This window comes from Rattus norvegicus, chromosome 8 (genome assembly GCF_021556685.1).
Source record: "Rattus norvegicus strain SHRSP/BbbUtx chromosome 8, alternate assembly SHRSP_T2T, whole genome shotgun sequence".
NCBI lineage: Eukaryota > Metazoa > Chordata > Mammalia > Rodentia > Muridae > Rattus > Rattus norvegicus.
In genome coordinates this window covers 83,590,546-83,605,860 of record NC_141541.1, presented here as the reverse complement: position 1 = coordinate 83,605,860, position 15,315 = coordinate 83,590,546, and the positions used below count along the sequence as shown (strand labels likewise).

At 38.9% G+C, this 15,315-nt stretch overlaps 1 protein-coding gene across 8 annotated transcripts in view; it reads right to left on the bottom strand.

Moving 5' to 3' along the window:
- Myo5a (myosin VA) overlaps nt 1-15,315 on the bottom strand; it is a 167,654-nt gene that overhangs the window by 73,669 nt on the left and 78,670 nt on the right. For all 8 annotated transcript variants that reach the window (XR_015626373.1, XR_015626374.1, XM_087560520.1 and 5 more), the window contains 7 exon segments: nt 13,238-13,378; nt 11,433-11,558; nt 9,252-9,335; nt 5,522-5,683; nt 4,521-4,618; nt 1,875-1,961; nt 1,687-1,795 (listed from right to left, as the gene is read on the bottom strand). Coding sequence is in view for 6 of the 8 variants with exons in the window: in XM_087560520.1 (XP_087416646.1) it covers nt 1,687-1,795; nt 1,875-1,961; nt 4,521-4,618; nt 5,522-5,683; nt 9,252-9,335; nt 11,433-11,558; nt 13,238-13,378 (807 nt within the window). In the remaining 2 variants the exon portion in view is untranslated.

Below are 15,315 nucleotides of genomic sequence, written 5' to 3'. Positions count from 1 at the left end.
AGTTAGACTGCAGGGAGACAAATAACCCTATTAAAAAATGGGGTTCAGAGCTAAACGAAGAATTCACAGCTGAGGAATGCCGAATGGCTGAGAAACACCTAAAGAAATGTTCAACATCCTTAGCCATCAGAGAAATGCAAATCAAAACAACCCTGAGATTTCACCTCACACCAGTCAGAATGGCTAAGATCAAAAACTCAGGTGACAGCAAATGCTGGTGAGGATGTGGAGAAAGAGGAACACTCCTCCATTGTTGGTGGGATTGCAAACTGGTACAACCACTCTGGAAATCAGTCTGGAGGTTCCTCAGAAAATTGGACATTGAACTACCTGAGGACCCAGCTATACCTCTCTTGGGCATATACCCAAAAGATGCCCCAACATATAACAAAGACACATGCTCCACTATGTTCATCGCAGCCTTATTTATAATAGCCAGAAGCTGGAAAGAACCCAGATGCTCTTCAATAGAGGAATGGATACAGAAAATGTGGTACATCTACACAATGGAATATTACTCAGCTATCAAAAACAATGACTTTATGAAATTCATGGGCAAATGGATGGAACTGGAAAATATCATCCTGAGTGAGGTAACCCAATTACAGAAAAACACACATGGTATGCACTCATTGATAAGTGGCTATTAGCCCAAATGCTTGAATTACCCTAGATGCACAGAACACATGAAACTCAAGAAGGATTACCAAAATGCAAATGCTTCACTCCTTCTTTAAAAGGGGAACAAGAATACCCTTGGCAGGGAAGAGAGAGGCAAAGATTAAAACAGAGACTGAAGGAATACCTTCAGAGCCTGCCCCACATGTGGCCCATACATATACAGCCACCCAATTAGACAAGATGGATGAAGCAAAGAAGTGCAGGCCGACAGGAGCCGGATGTAGATCGCTCCTGAGAGACACAACCAGAATACAGCAAATACAGAGGCGAATGCCAGCAGCAAACCACTGAACTGAGAACAGGACCCCCATTGAAGGAATCAGAGAAAGAACTGGAAGAGCTTGAAGAGGCTCGAGACCCCATATGTACAACAATGCCAAACAACCAGAGCTTCCAGGGACTAAGCCACTACCCAAAGACTATACATGGACTGACCCTGGACTCTGACCCCATAGGTAGCAATGAATATCCTAGTAAGAGCACCAGTGGAAGGGGAAGCCCTGGGTCCTGCTAAGACTGAACCCCCAGTGAACTAGATTGTTGGGGGGAGGGCAGCAATGGGGGGAGTCTGGGGAGGGGAATACCCATAAAGAAGGGGAGGGTGAAGAGTTAGGGGGATGTTGGCCCGGAAACTGGGAAGGGGAATAACAATCAAAATGTAAATAAGAAATACTCAAGTTAATAAAGATGGAAAAAAAATCTGGTGTTTTTCATAACTAAGTACTAAAATAATTTTTGTTGACAATGATCAAATTATTTAAAGGGCTGCACCTCAAGTCCAAGTGCAGCCTTTATAACAGCTGTCCGGTGTTGGCTATCAGCATCCAATTCCTTCTCTCACACTAAACACAGTGAGTCTCACTTGACCTTATGTCAGCTGTTCCCCTACTTAAAACTACCTGTCAAATAATCTGGGTCATGCTGCTTAACAGAGAAGTTTGCAGGGCCTTTCTGCTCAGAATGACAAGACCTTTCCAGAAACAGTGAAGTGAAAACCGTTCTCACCAGTATCAGTTTCTCTAATACATTCTGGCATGTTTGCTTTCTATCTCCCAGCACATCCTTTTGCTTCATTAGGACCCGGTACCGGCTGAAAAACTCTTGATAAGTCCACCTAGAAAAGAATCCCATATGAGCTTATCATTCAAGAACTGCTCTCAGAAGGCTCGGCTCCATTGGAATCCTGGGCTCACCTTGAGGGAAACCCTGCTGCGCTGATCCGGATGGTCTCCAGGACACCACATGCTCTTAGCTGCTGTACTGCTCTCTTCTCATCAAATCTGCATAAAGAAACAAAAAACGGTTAGCTCACAAAAGACCCAGACCACCAAAGGTTAAATTATTTTGTGAAGAGCCAAGCAGATGAACTAGAAAACAAAGTCAAAAGCTGGAACAGTGATCAAAATGGAAAACTCCATGAAACAGCAGGGAAGAGATAGATAATAAAAAATAGACTGTGGCTAGCTCCTCCACTTGACACTACAGTCTCAACAGAAAGTCCACTGGACATACTCAAAGTAAAGAAGACAGGCTTCTCCCTCACTGTGCCCATCCTGTAATGAGTGTGTAATTATGGCTTAGACTGAAAATGCTCAGACACCATCAGCTGAGCACATGGCCCTCCCCTGGGATAAACATCAATGAACCTGAAAGGATAAATTAAATACACCCAATTCAGTTATTTTTTTTTAAAACCCAACATCTTTGTTGTTCTATAAGCTACTTACAGTGCACATATGAAGCATTGTTGTATTTAAAGCTATAAAAATAGTTATTTTGCATTACATTTCACATTTATTTCATCATAAAGATGGTGGTTTGAATGAGAATGACCCCAATATGCTCATATATTTGAATGCTTGGGAAGGATTAGGAGGTGTGGCCTTGTTGGAGAAGGTGTGTCACTGGGGTTTCAAAAGCCCTTGCCATTCCCAGTTAGCTTTGCCTGTTTGTTTCTGCATCATGTTTGTTCATTAAAATGTGAGCTCTCAGCACTGGTGCAGCATCACGCCAGCTTGTCTCAGGCCATGCTCCCCACCAGATGGTTCTGTGCTCTAATCCTCTGCAACCGTGGGCCCCAAATTAGTTTCTTTTATAAGTTGCCTTGGTCATGGCATTTTTGTTATATCAAACAGAAAATGAACTAAGACAATAAAAAGAAAAAGAAGCTAATGTTTAAATGACATCAAAGAAGCATCAGAAAATTCTTCTAGCCAGGTGACTACTCCTGTTGGTAGTAAGCTCTGAGTATGATTAAGCTCTGAGTGTCTATCCAAGTCATTCCTGTACTGTCTTCTCAGGTCTCAGATTGCTGGTAAGAGACGGGGCTTACTATATAAGTTCACAGTCAGGATGGCAACTTCTTCCTGTTCCTGCTTCCTCCCAGGGAGATGATCTAGATGATGATGAGGAATACGGCAGTCTTCCAGAACTGACCTGAAATCTCAGGCAGAATCTGCACAGGAGGACCAGCGAGACCATACTCGTCATACACTGGAGTGTAGACACTGCAACCTTGGGTATACATGGCTAATCTTTTTTGTCTACTTATTTATTTATATTCTATTACATATAAATGGATGTTTGCCTGCATGTATATCTATACAACCCCTGAGTGACTGGTGCTCACAGGCCAGAAGAAGGTGTCAAATGACCTGAAACTAGAGTGACAGATGACTGAGCTGTCATCAGAGTGTGGGGGAATAAACCCAGGTACCACAAAAGAGTAGCCAGTGCTCTTAACAGCTAAGCCATCTTTATAGCCTCATGGCTGGTCTTTTAAAAATATATTTTAAAATTCTTATTTGGCACACAGTAGCTGTGATTATTTATGGGGTAAATAACCCTATAATGTGATTTTCAATTCATATGCATAATGATCAAATCATATTCTTGATCTTTCGATCCACAAATCCCTCTAGAATCATTTTATTTAAGGATGTACAGAAATATCTGGTAAAACAGATTTGTTAAAAATTGTTGTTATGGTACATAGGAAGGATTTGAGAAAGGAAGGCTGGGAGGGACTTGTAATTTAATTGAAACATTTTAACTGTTGTAACAACCTTAATAATTTATCCATAGTAGATGATTTAAATAGATTGTGGACTATCTATACCATAAGATACCCTGCAGCCATTCAATCAATAATGAAGGCCTTTAAATACTAATCTAGGATCTGTCCACAGTTAATGATGTTAAAAGTAGCAATTATAGCATGTGACCTTACCTTGTTAGATCTCTCTCTCTCGTTCTCTCTTTCAAACACAAACACACACACACACACACACACACACACACACACACACACACACACACACACACACAAGTAAATGCTAACTAGTCCAGCACCTATACCAATTCACACTGCTCATCTCCTAGCATTAGCTCCTAAAAACTGTCTCAACAACATATATGGATTACTTTTAAACTTAGAGAAATATTTGTATTTTGAAATTATCTCCAGAGATTCATTTTCACCTCTGACTTAGTATCTGAAGTAGAAGATTTTGATAAACATTCTCTGGCTTCAACAGATAAAAAGTACCAGGTAAGCCTTGGCCAAAGAAGCCTTAGCCCAGCCAGCTCTGCTTTTAACTAATGTCCAAATTAACAAAAGGTCAGAAAGATCTCCAGCAGAGAGAGAGAGTCAAAACAGAAAAACAGAACCAAAGATACGTCATTGGCCTCAAATTTTCAACTCCTTAGAAAGCTAACTGTTAATTTGTTTTTATATTGTCAAAAGGAAACAAGAACTGGAAATTTTGAGAACTGGATTCCTTCTACAAGACATGAAGGTTTTCCCCAAAAGTCTTTCTCCTTATTTCACTTTGACTTACGTGAATGGAAACTTGAAATCATTGGGCTTAATACAGCGAACATAGTGAGGAGTAGTGGCGTTAAGGGTTTCCATAAGCAGGTGAAGGGAGTTTCGAAACTGCATGAAAAGGTTTTAAAAAAATTAGTTTTGTTAGAGAAAAAAGACAATTTAAAATTCTCCTCCTTTAACATATTGAAGATGACATAGAGATTCATAAACTATGAATTTAAAGTCATCTTCACAGGGAAGTGGTTACTAAACAAGAATTCTAGGGGTTTCACTTACCTTTGCCTAAACTCCACATGTTCATTCTACTAAATATGCATGTACCTTTATTCTGCTGCTTTCCATAGCTTCTTGTAAGTTCCACTATATGTGACTTATAATTTTGTTGCTAAGGCCATTTAATTATTAAGGTAAGAACTCTTGCTACACAGTACTAAAAAAGCTACAGCTTTCTTAGTATCGTACAAATAGTGAGCAGAGAACAGGCTGAAGGGAGCATCATTAAGGACATGGGTCAAGACTGGAAGTTGTGGATCCCCATTAGGCCCTGTTCCTATCTAGTCCAAGGCCTCTAGGAATAATGCACTATGCTGATTAGTGTACCAACTCCCTTCCAAAGCTACACCCATATCCAGGCACTAAGTTTATGTGGAATGTTTCCCATCCCCCTCAGGGAAAAATATTCCTAAGGAAGGAGAGGGTATTTTCTTGTCCTGAGGAAGCTGACAGATGCTCTGTATAAATACAGAGATGAGACAACCAAGAACAAAACAAAGACAGTGGTCTGAGACATGACATGCATTAGAGGAACTAAGACACGGTGAAAATTATTTTGGGAAGGGTTGGTATACGGTTATGAATCTGGGGTGGGTAAAGTCTAAGCGTTGTTTGCACAGCAGAAACTCTGGTCTTTTATTCATGTGAAGATCCTGTCCACAAGGCTGAAGAAGGAAGGCCTGAGGCTTTGTGGAAGCTGAGGGAGAGGAGTCTAGCAGTGGCAGACCCTGAGCTCACCTGAAGTCCCACTGTCTTCTTGTGCTCTTTGGCAGTCTGGCCAGGTCGACCCTTGGTGGGCTTTACAGGTACCCGTGTGAGAGGTGTGCGTCCTGAGGAAGTGGCAGAGGTGGGACTGATGGCCTTCTCGTCATCTTGAAATAGTTCTGGTAGCATCTTAAACTGAGTCAGAAACAGTAAAAGAAAGTCATACTCTAGACCCAGGAGTTGAGGTATCATAGCTATACTCCCAGCATTGAGAAGATAGAGCTAGGAGGATGATGAATACCAGACCAGACTTAGCAAAAGAGTGCCCTCAAGACCTCTCCAAAGGAGACACTCCCCACAAAACCAAACCAAAATATCAAAAACGTTATACCTTAAACACAAACTGAGGGTAAGCCTTTGTAGAAGACACATTATAGATACTTCTAATAAACAATATTCCTGTAAGGTGAAAAAATATTTGGGGTGCAACAAACTTAAAACAACTATATATACTGATTTCAAAATCTAACTAATACAAAAAGAGTGTCAATTAAACATATAACTGGATTTGAACTATAATTACTTTATGAGAAAATATTAATTGAAAGACCGAGTTTATCATCTCAGTTCTACAAAGGGTTTTATGCAGCAGAAGCAAAGGACTAGTCCAGGTCTCCAGGTCTCTGCAGTGGTACGCAACTCAGAAATACCCAAGAGTCTCGGCAGGCAGGCGTCATAAACAAGTTTTCAATATTATAAGGTAAAAGTTAATAATGAATTAATAATTTCAAGAAAATAATTTGGATTGTATATTAAAGGAGAAAACTCTGTGATTATACTATGTGTATACTATATTTGATTTTAAGAAATTTAGAACGTTAGTGCAATTACTATAATCATGTTTTTTAAGATGTGGTCTTCCTATGTCACCATAGGAACTAACTCTGTACATCAGGCTGATTTCAAACTCACGAGATCTCCCTGCTTCTCCCTCACAAGTGGTGAGATTAAAGGCATTTACATTCAGTAAGTGAATAGTTACTAGTCAATACAGTGGGATGAACATTCCTGAAACAAGAGCCTTAAACTAGTCTACAGCAATATCTTGCTATATGGATTCATCTTTCTAACACTGTTATTTCCATATAAATAAAATTAGTCATTTGTGCACACTTGTAATTATTTACTAATATCAGATTAGTAGATAAGACCACTTTTACTGAAAAACAAAGTCATATGATTTCATATTCTATAAATATATGGGCTGGAATACAGTTTAGTAGCTGAGAGCTCCTTTGGCAAGCATAAGGTCATAACTAAATCCTCGGACCACAAAAAAGAAAAACAAACATTCACAAAACTCATCAGGGTCCTTAAGGAAGTTACCTATGAGCATAACATAATAAGGGCTGTCTGTTAAGCAAATACATTTCCCATTTGGGGGAATATTTAATATAATATAATCTAGCATGGTTAGAAGTACATGTACAGAAGTAAAGAACTGTTTTAACATTGTCCTGTATGACAAAAATAGACCCACATTGCAGACAAAAAAATTAGTTTCCTAGTAGCTATGTATGAAAACTCAGTGTGAGAATAAGACTCTAGATGATTCTGTGAGAGACCATGTACTACAAAGTCTTAGCTATGATATCATTCCCAAATAAATTGCTGGCTCCACATTAGCAGTTGCCAAAACTTCATTTTTAATCTCTTCTTTCTGAAAAGTTTAGTAGAACTGGGCTACTATGCAATATTTACCAAAAGGTGTTACACTTTAACTTGACATCTACACTATCTAACAGAAAACAGATTAGTTTTCAAAGTTCAGAATACACACACACACACACACACACACACACACACACACACACACACGTATGCACTCACAGCGTGCACTTTAAATTGTTGCATTGGAAACTGTTCTATAATGTATTCTTGAGACAGTGCTTCTCCACAGGCCATTTTTCTTAATTCTGTTCCTGGCGCCTCCTCTGGCAGCCTCTGTTAAGTGGAACATCTGGCTACAGCAATTTGTATCTACATGCTCTCTTGAGCAATCACTCTTGGTCTCATGGCTTTAACAAGCATACTGAGGCCTACATACAGCATTTCTACTACCTGCCCTGCCTTTCTCTTTGACCTGTCTTCATTCCCCACTTCCCATATGACATTTCTACATGGTAATCTCTAATTGACATTTTAAGCAAAATATATCTAAAACAGACACAAATGGATTTTACATTATTATTATCACACAAAAAAATCTGTTCAAAATACACAGCACAAATACAAACAAATGGGTCCTTCCAAGAGAACAAACTGGTACTGCATTACACCTGCTTCACAGCAGGTTCAGAGAGATGATAAAGTTCAGGGCTTTTGGTTGAACTGCTGCAAAGGCTGGGAAGAAGAAAAGCCTTTTAACTCATGTAAATCACAAATTTTCCCTGCTTCAACTGTAGCAATGGAACACAGATGGCTTCTTCCCAATGACTCTTCCCAATACGTTGCTAACTTCTAATGATTGGACCCACTAGCTAAACAGGAAATTAAGTTAGAATAAAGATAGTGCTGATTATGGGTACATATACGATGAAAACCTTTGCTTTGTTTAAGCTAAATTATTTTGACAAAATATTAACAGCAGAATGTCATGCTTATGTTATAGATTAAATGATAAAAACCTTTGAACCACACTTATGATAGTTACTGTAAAAAAAGTTTGCTTTGCACATCAATCCTACAAGCTAAAAAGTATTAACATTCAATGCTTACTAAGGGTAAATAAACAATTTTTCTATGAATATTTGACTTATCTCTGAGGGTTAAAACTAGGATTTGGTCTTTATGTGATCTTTATATTATTAACACAAATTGACAATAAAAAGTTGTTATTTTAAAAACAAGAATCCTATTGTCCATATACTACTCTACAGATGCTAAGAGGATTCTCTTGAAATAAGCCAGAAAAACAAGAGCGCCAATCAGTAATCTATAAGGCCCACATGAATATTTTTGCTTTTTTAGCAAGTCTTTACAGCATCAAGTAACTGGCTTCCTGGTTTGCTCTTGTAGGCTGACTGTGTGCCATCTTCCATCATTTTCAGATAAAGGTCAACAGGTGGAGGTATAAACCAGCTTCATAAGCAATGTAACCATACTTTTTACCATCTGGAATATCCTTTTTCCTAGGAAAGCAATGGTTCTAGTATTTGTTCTTATGAAAAAATAATTCGAACATTTTGGGTCACATCTGAAACTACATCCATGATGACCCAGAGTTAGTCCCAACTTGGATGGAGTACAATAAGGCCACATTTCTAGCGAATCCCTTCAAAATGACACAGCAGAGAGTCCCACAGAGAGTGCAGTCCCTCGCAGGAGAGTGTAGGGCCACTGTGGAGACAATGATTTCACATGGAGCTGAAAGACCGCATGGCAGAGTGGTTACGAGCAGGCTCTAAGCAAGACAGCCAGAGTCTAACCGACTTGGGAACTTAGCAGTCATCAGGCTCCTACACCTCAGCTGCCTCGTGTGTAAGATGAGAGCAATGTAACACTGCCTCACCGCATGAATCAGACTGCCGACATTTGAATGGTACGCCATACAAGACCTGACACGGTTTAGGTGTTATACATTTGACAAATTAAAACCTGTAAAGAAAACTGATTTTGTTAGAAAAATCATTATTAGTATTAAAATACTAGTGCTAAAGCAATTTCCATTTTATGGACCATATCCTGATAAGAGTAAGTTTACCTTGCTTGACTTAAGGACTTTAATTTGTTCTTCAAAAACAGTGTCTTTATTCTTTTCAAGAAAACCTTCACACTGGTACTCCACCTGAAATCACATGAAAAAATATCTCCTAACTGACAACACTTTGGAATAGATATAGTCATCAACAAAAACATATTTATTTGCCCAGACTCTAGATCAATGCTATTTCCAGGGAGAGGTGTGGTAATTCACTAGAGTAAACCTGGGGAGATAGACACAAAGTACTCAATTCCTAACACAAGAGCTACTTGTACACACAAGCTTATTGTTACACTAATCATGACAGCTAAGAGGTGGGACCAGTCTCTATGTCCATCAGCAGATGAGTAGATAAAGAACACATGGTATATACATACAATGGAATTTTATTCAGCCACAATAAAAATGAAATCATGACATTTTCAGGAAAACTGATACACATGGAAATCATTATGTTGAATGAAATATGCCAAACCAAAAACCCAAATACTTCCTGTCTTCTCTCTTATGTGGACCCTACATTTCAACTGTGTGCGCGTGCGTGTGTGTACACACATATTAATATAGGGGGAACTAGAAAGAAGAACTATCAATGGGAAGAAAGGAAAGGTAGTGGAATACGTGGGACATTAAGGCAGAACTGGGCTGTGGGATAGGAAATGGGACAAGAGGAGGACAGGAGCAGTGGAAAGAACTGGAGGACAAGGATAGATAGGAGCAGAGTATGTACGAAAAAGGATAAAATGAAATCCATAGTGCATTCCAAGAATTCCAGCACATATGAGGTAGAGGCAGGAGGACTAGGAGTTCAACGTTGGCCTCAGCTGCACAGTAAGTTTAAGGCCAGCCTTAGGTTCATAGACCTTGTCCCCAAAACAAAAGATCTATTTCCTTATATGTTAGCTTTAAAAAAAATCTAAGAAAAACAGTAGAATAAAAAAGAAATATGTAAACTCTAGTAAGTTGACAAATACCAATTTTCTAAGAGTGGTAGTGATTGATAATAAACTAAGATCAAAATGCTCCATTAGTTCGTGGGTAAGCAGACTTGTAAGCTGATTTTTCCCCTCATGGCTAAAGACAGCTCCTCCCAGGCTGACCCAGTGTACAGTCTAAGCTAATGAACCATCTGCACAAGCAGAAGTGTTCCTCTGAGGCAGTGTTTTTCAACCTGTGGTCGAGACTCCTTTGGGTGTGGAATGATCCTTTTCCAGGGGTCACCTAAGACCATTGGAAAACACAGATACTTACATTAGGATTCATAACAGTAGCAAAGTTACAGTTATAAAGTAGGAATGAAAATAATTGTATGGTTAAGGTCAGCATAACATGAAGAACATGGTAAAGGCCCGCGGCATTAGGAAGAGTGAGAGGCACTGCTCTAAGGAGGGGAAAGACTAAGTGAAGAGAGGCTGGGAACTCGTGAGGAGCTGAGGGACAGAGGGAAAAGGTGAGCAAATACTGGATAATTTGGTAAAGTGGGACTACTTGAGAACTCATTTTCTTCTAAAGCCCCACACCTTCAGCCATTTCCCACTCAAGGGGTTCCTCACCCTATTCTCCTTAGGTCACCTTAGTCACGAAAAGGTTTCGAGCCAGAACTAGACAATCAGGAAACTCTATTCATAAAGAGGCCTTCAGAAATCTCACAACACAGCCTGTCCCATAACGTCCTTGGAGTGGGAACTAGTCACATAATCCTCGATCTGCTAAGTGAGCTATGGAACTTGTGAAGAATGTATCACCATGTTTTCACAGGAGACAAAATCCAGGCTCTGATGAAGCCTGTGAGCCTTGAGAATATGCGTGTACTTAGAGAAGTAGTATGGATATATACACATTTTGGTACTTTCAAAAAGTTTAATAAAGTTATTTATACCATAAATTACATTAATATTTTCATACTTAAGCACATAAGTACCCACATCAATTGAGCTAAAAATTATGAATAGATCTCATGTTAGTTCAGGCTTGGGTGCTAAACAAGTTATGAAAGCACTTTTAGTTTTCAGTTTCTTGGATTTCAAAATTTCAGACAAAGACTTTTGACCCATATTTATTTAATATGTAATCCAACTCAAGTTAACCAAAAAATAAAAAAAAACCTAATACTTGACTACTGACTTTTATTATAATTCAATGTAAAATATAAAAAAGGAAAAAAGACAAAAGTTTCCTTACTTTGTCAGCAAAATGTTTGATGATGAAAGCTTTGTTTGACATGCGGGGCTTCTCAAAGAGAGCACATTTGTTCAAATGTGTGTTGTATAGTTTTTGGGCCCATGTGTCATCGGTACCTTTAGGCATCTTGGGGAGAAAAGAGAAAGTGAAGTGACTGAGTGCTAAAGGTCTTCTGCCACATCAGCAACAACATCAGCAACATTCCTATGTTCAACCTAAGACTTCACTCTTTACTCTCACCAGCATAAACCAACCACCAATGAACGCTGTGACTGAGCTCTTCCTTGGGGTGGCCTGGTAAAACATGTGAGTGACAATCTGCCTATACCAGGAGTCATTAATATTTAATTTTTTAACATAATAAAGGCTTTGCAAGTTAAAGATGAAGTACATCTATTAGGCATATTTTATTTTTTAAATTGTTAAATGGAAATAACTTTTATACACAGTGAAATATTCATTTAACCCAGAAAGGTATGACCCAGTAGTCTCCTCTTGCCACTTCCAGAACCTTTACTACTTTTTACCTGTCTTTAAGACATGTACTTGAGTGGTTTATTCAATACACTCATTACATTTCCCCCGTTACTAACGGCCATTAGGCTGTTACTAACTTTTGTTATGACAAGTGTCATGTTCCTCTTATGGATAAACACTTTCAATATATTTGTAAGTCTACTCCCAGGTCAAAAGGCATACATGTTTGTGATTCTGCTTTCCTATAAAATATGTTGTATGAATTCTTGTCCTTCATCAAATATATACATGTAATATTAACTTAGTCTCAATAAAAGGTACCAAATTTACACTGATATTAATATAAGTAAAAGCAGGATATCATTTTTGCTTTCCTTTCTTATTTTTAATCTCAAATAAGAATGAATACTTTTTATCACATGCAATCTTTTCTTTAAAAAAACCCTCAATTTTTATTCATTATAATTATGTGTATTTGAGGGCAAGTACTTGCCATACCCTTCCACTGTGGGATCTGGGGATTGACCTTAGGTTGTCAGATCTGTATAGCAAGTGTTTTTACCCACGAGCCATCTCAGCAGCCCCACACACATTCTTAACACACTCAGTCTGTCTCCTTATAAGGGTCGACACATGATAAGCTGTGATTTATTATACATAAAGTAAAAGCAGATTAAGAAAAAAGATTTGCCTAAGGTCCTTCAGTAATGAAGTGGAAGGTTCAAGGGTTTTCACGCTACATCCTTAAATGTTAAAGCAAATAAAATGATTATTATTTATGTCAGTAACAAACATTCAAAACTTGTGGCTATTTAGAACTATTCAAAATAAATAGTTTCTTGTATTTCAATATATTCTGCTGATCAAAAAACATTAAGGATAAACATTAAAAACAAGAATGATGAACAGTAGTAACAGTTGTTAATTTGTAGTCAATTGAAACGGAAGGGAAATAAATTCTGCTAGTTTCACTCCTTGGAGCGGGGGCCAGTGAGACGGCTCGGCAGGTAAGGCTCAGGCTATGCTAGCCTGATGCCCTAGTACATCCCCACCCACAGTGGAAGGAGAGAACTGGCTCCCGAAAGTTGTTCTGACTGCCAATATGTGTTGGGGCACGTGTGCATCATACACATACATACATGCACACATACACAGTTAAATAATAAAAAATTTTAAAAGAACCTTTGGGGTCTAATGTCTCTTCAGAATGAACGAGGGGCCCCTGACTTGTCTCAATGACATACTTTAGTTTCTGCTTGCACCCAATTGACCTGTAGCCTTGATCCATCTATCTTGACAGGCTAAGTACTTCAGAAAATTATAATCACCTTACATTCCTCATCCAGCAAATCTAGAATACCCAGTTTAGATTCTATAAGATTGATACAAGGCTGATTATCATAGAAATCTATGAGTGTCCATGGAATTTGTTCCTTCATGTACTCCTCCTGTTCCAGTTTGAAGACATGCTGAAATAAAGAGAAGATGGCAGTCGTTATCAGATTATCATTATAAAGAACGTAATCAAGGAGCACATTTCTATAGAACACTGAGGAGATAACAAAAGGAGACAGCTCATGGCTCTCAGTAACAATAGCCTCATGAAGAAGCATGACTGAAATCATGTACAGAAACCCTCAGCTATAAGCATCATCATGCATAAGTAAATCTAAGCATGTAATTTTAAAAATGTTATGCTTGAGAAAGGGTATCAATCAATATGTAGTGCAGGTTAGCCTGAGATTTTCTATGTAGCCCAGGCCAGATCTGAACTTGCACTCTGCCTTAGTCTTTCAGTACTGAGATTACAGTCGTGCATGCATAACCACATCAGGCGTATGACTGTTTTGAACTGAGATAGATAACAGTAGTCCTTGTGATTTTTAAATACATGTGTACCGTCCACACCACCACTCCTCATCCACTTTTTCATCAGATTATGTACTGAGATTATTCTATATGTTAGTCACTGCATGTGGTCAGCAGCATAGACAGGGATGCTGTCTATGTGAATTGGGAGAGACCCAGGAGAAATCAAGTAGCTACAAAGAATAAGTGAGGTGGAAGTTTCTGGTTTCTTTAACAACTCAGTATGTTACATGACATTTTCCTGGAAGTAGTCTTATGAGAAGGCATGTGATGTTTTGCCAAAAACAGACCCTTGAAAGGGTGTGTGATATTTAAAAAGAACATAAGTGGGAACTCCATAAATAGCTGTCATACAATGCTTCACTGGCCTTTGTTGGTCTTCACTTCATAGAGAGAAAGGTGCCAAAGAATTTCTCTTGGTATTCCAGCTGACTCTGGCTCTTCCACTGACTCGTGCAGATTAGGTGGAGCCTTGCAGTTTCTGCTGGATCATGCTGCCCCTACTGATTCATGTTTGGTGTTTGCTATTGAACTAGATTGCTGGTAGTGAAATTGCAAGTAACTACTTCTAAACAGGTATACAAAACCCTTTTCCTACTAACCTTTCCCCCCCTGCCTCTGGTGCATGGCATTGAAGTGTTTAAGAACCTTAAATAAAATAGGTTTTGAAAAAAATGTAAGCACACATAAAAGTACAAATGTTCTGATATGAAGGAGAATGACAAAAGTCCTCATCTAGTTTGGGTATGGTGTTTGGCTAGGCTTCCCTGGGAAAGGGCTTGTAATCAAGTTCTGAATATGAACAGAAGCTAAACTGGTCCAGGTAGGGGAAGGCAAACCAACCACTGCCCCTGCTTCAGCCTGCTGCTCCAGCCAAATTGGCTGACAACACAGCCTCTAGTCTCATTAAAGACATTAACGGCCACTATTGGCTCTTAAATTTCTCTTTACATATTTCTGGACCCTTTGTCTCATTCTTTCTTGCCAAATTTTTTCCCCTAGAAAAACTAGCTTTTTGTGGCTGTGATTACCTAACAGTAACTGTTTTCTAGGACCCCAGACTTTAGAACACAAGGTAACAGAGATTTTTGGTTCTCTTTCTCACTCTTTGTGCACTTGGAACTTTCCCATTATATTCTACACGTGGCAATATCATCTTAGCTCATTTGCAGTAACAAACTTTGATCAAAAAGATCATCCAAGCCAGGCAGTGGTGGTGCATACCTTTGATCCCAGTACTCTGGAGGGAGAAGCAGGCAGATCCCTGAGAGTCTGAGGTCAGCCTGTTCTCTAGAGTGAGTTCCAGGGCAGCTAGGGCTACCCAGAAAAACCCTGTCTCAAAAAAAATCATTCATATAATTCTAATTAACAAGTGTGTTGTTATTTTTATTGATAAAGGGGTAAACAGGGTATATTGAGAACTATGGACTTGGGGGCTAGAGAGACAGCCCAGTATTTAAGAGCACTTGTTGCTCTTGCACAGGTCATCAATTCAGTTCCTATACTCACAGGTGGCTCACAACTCTCCTTAACTGGG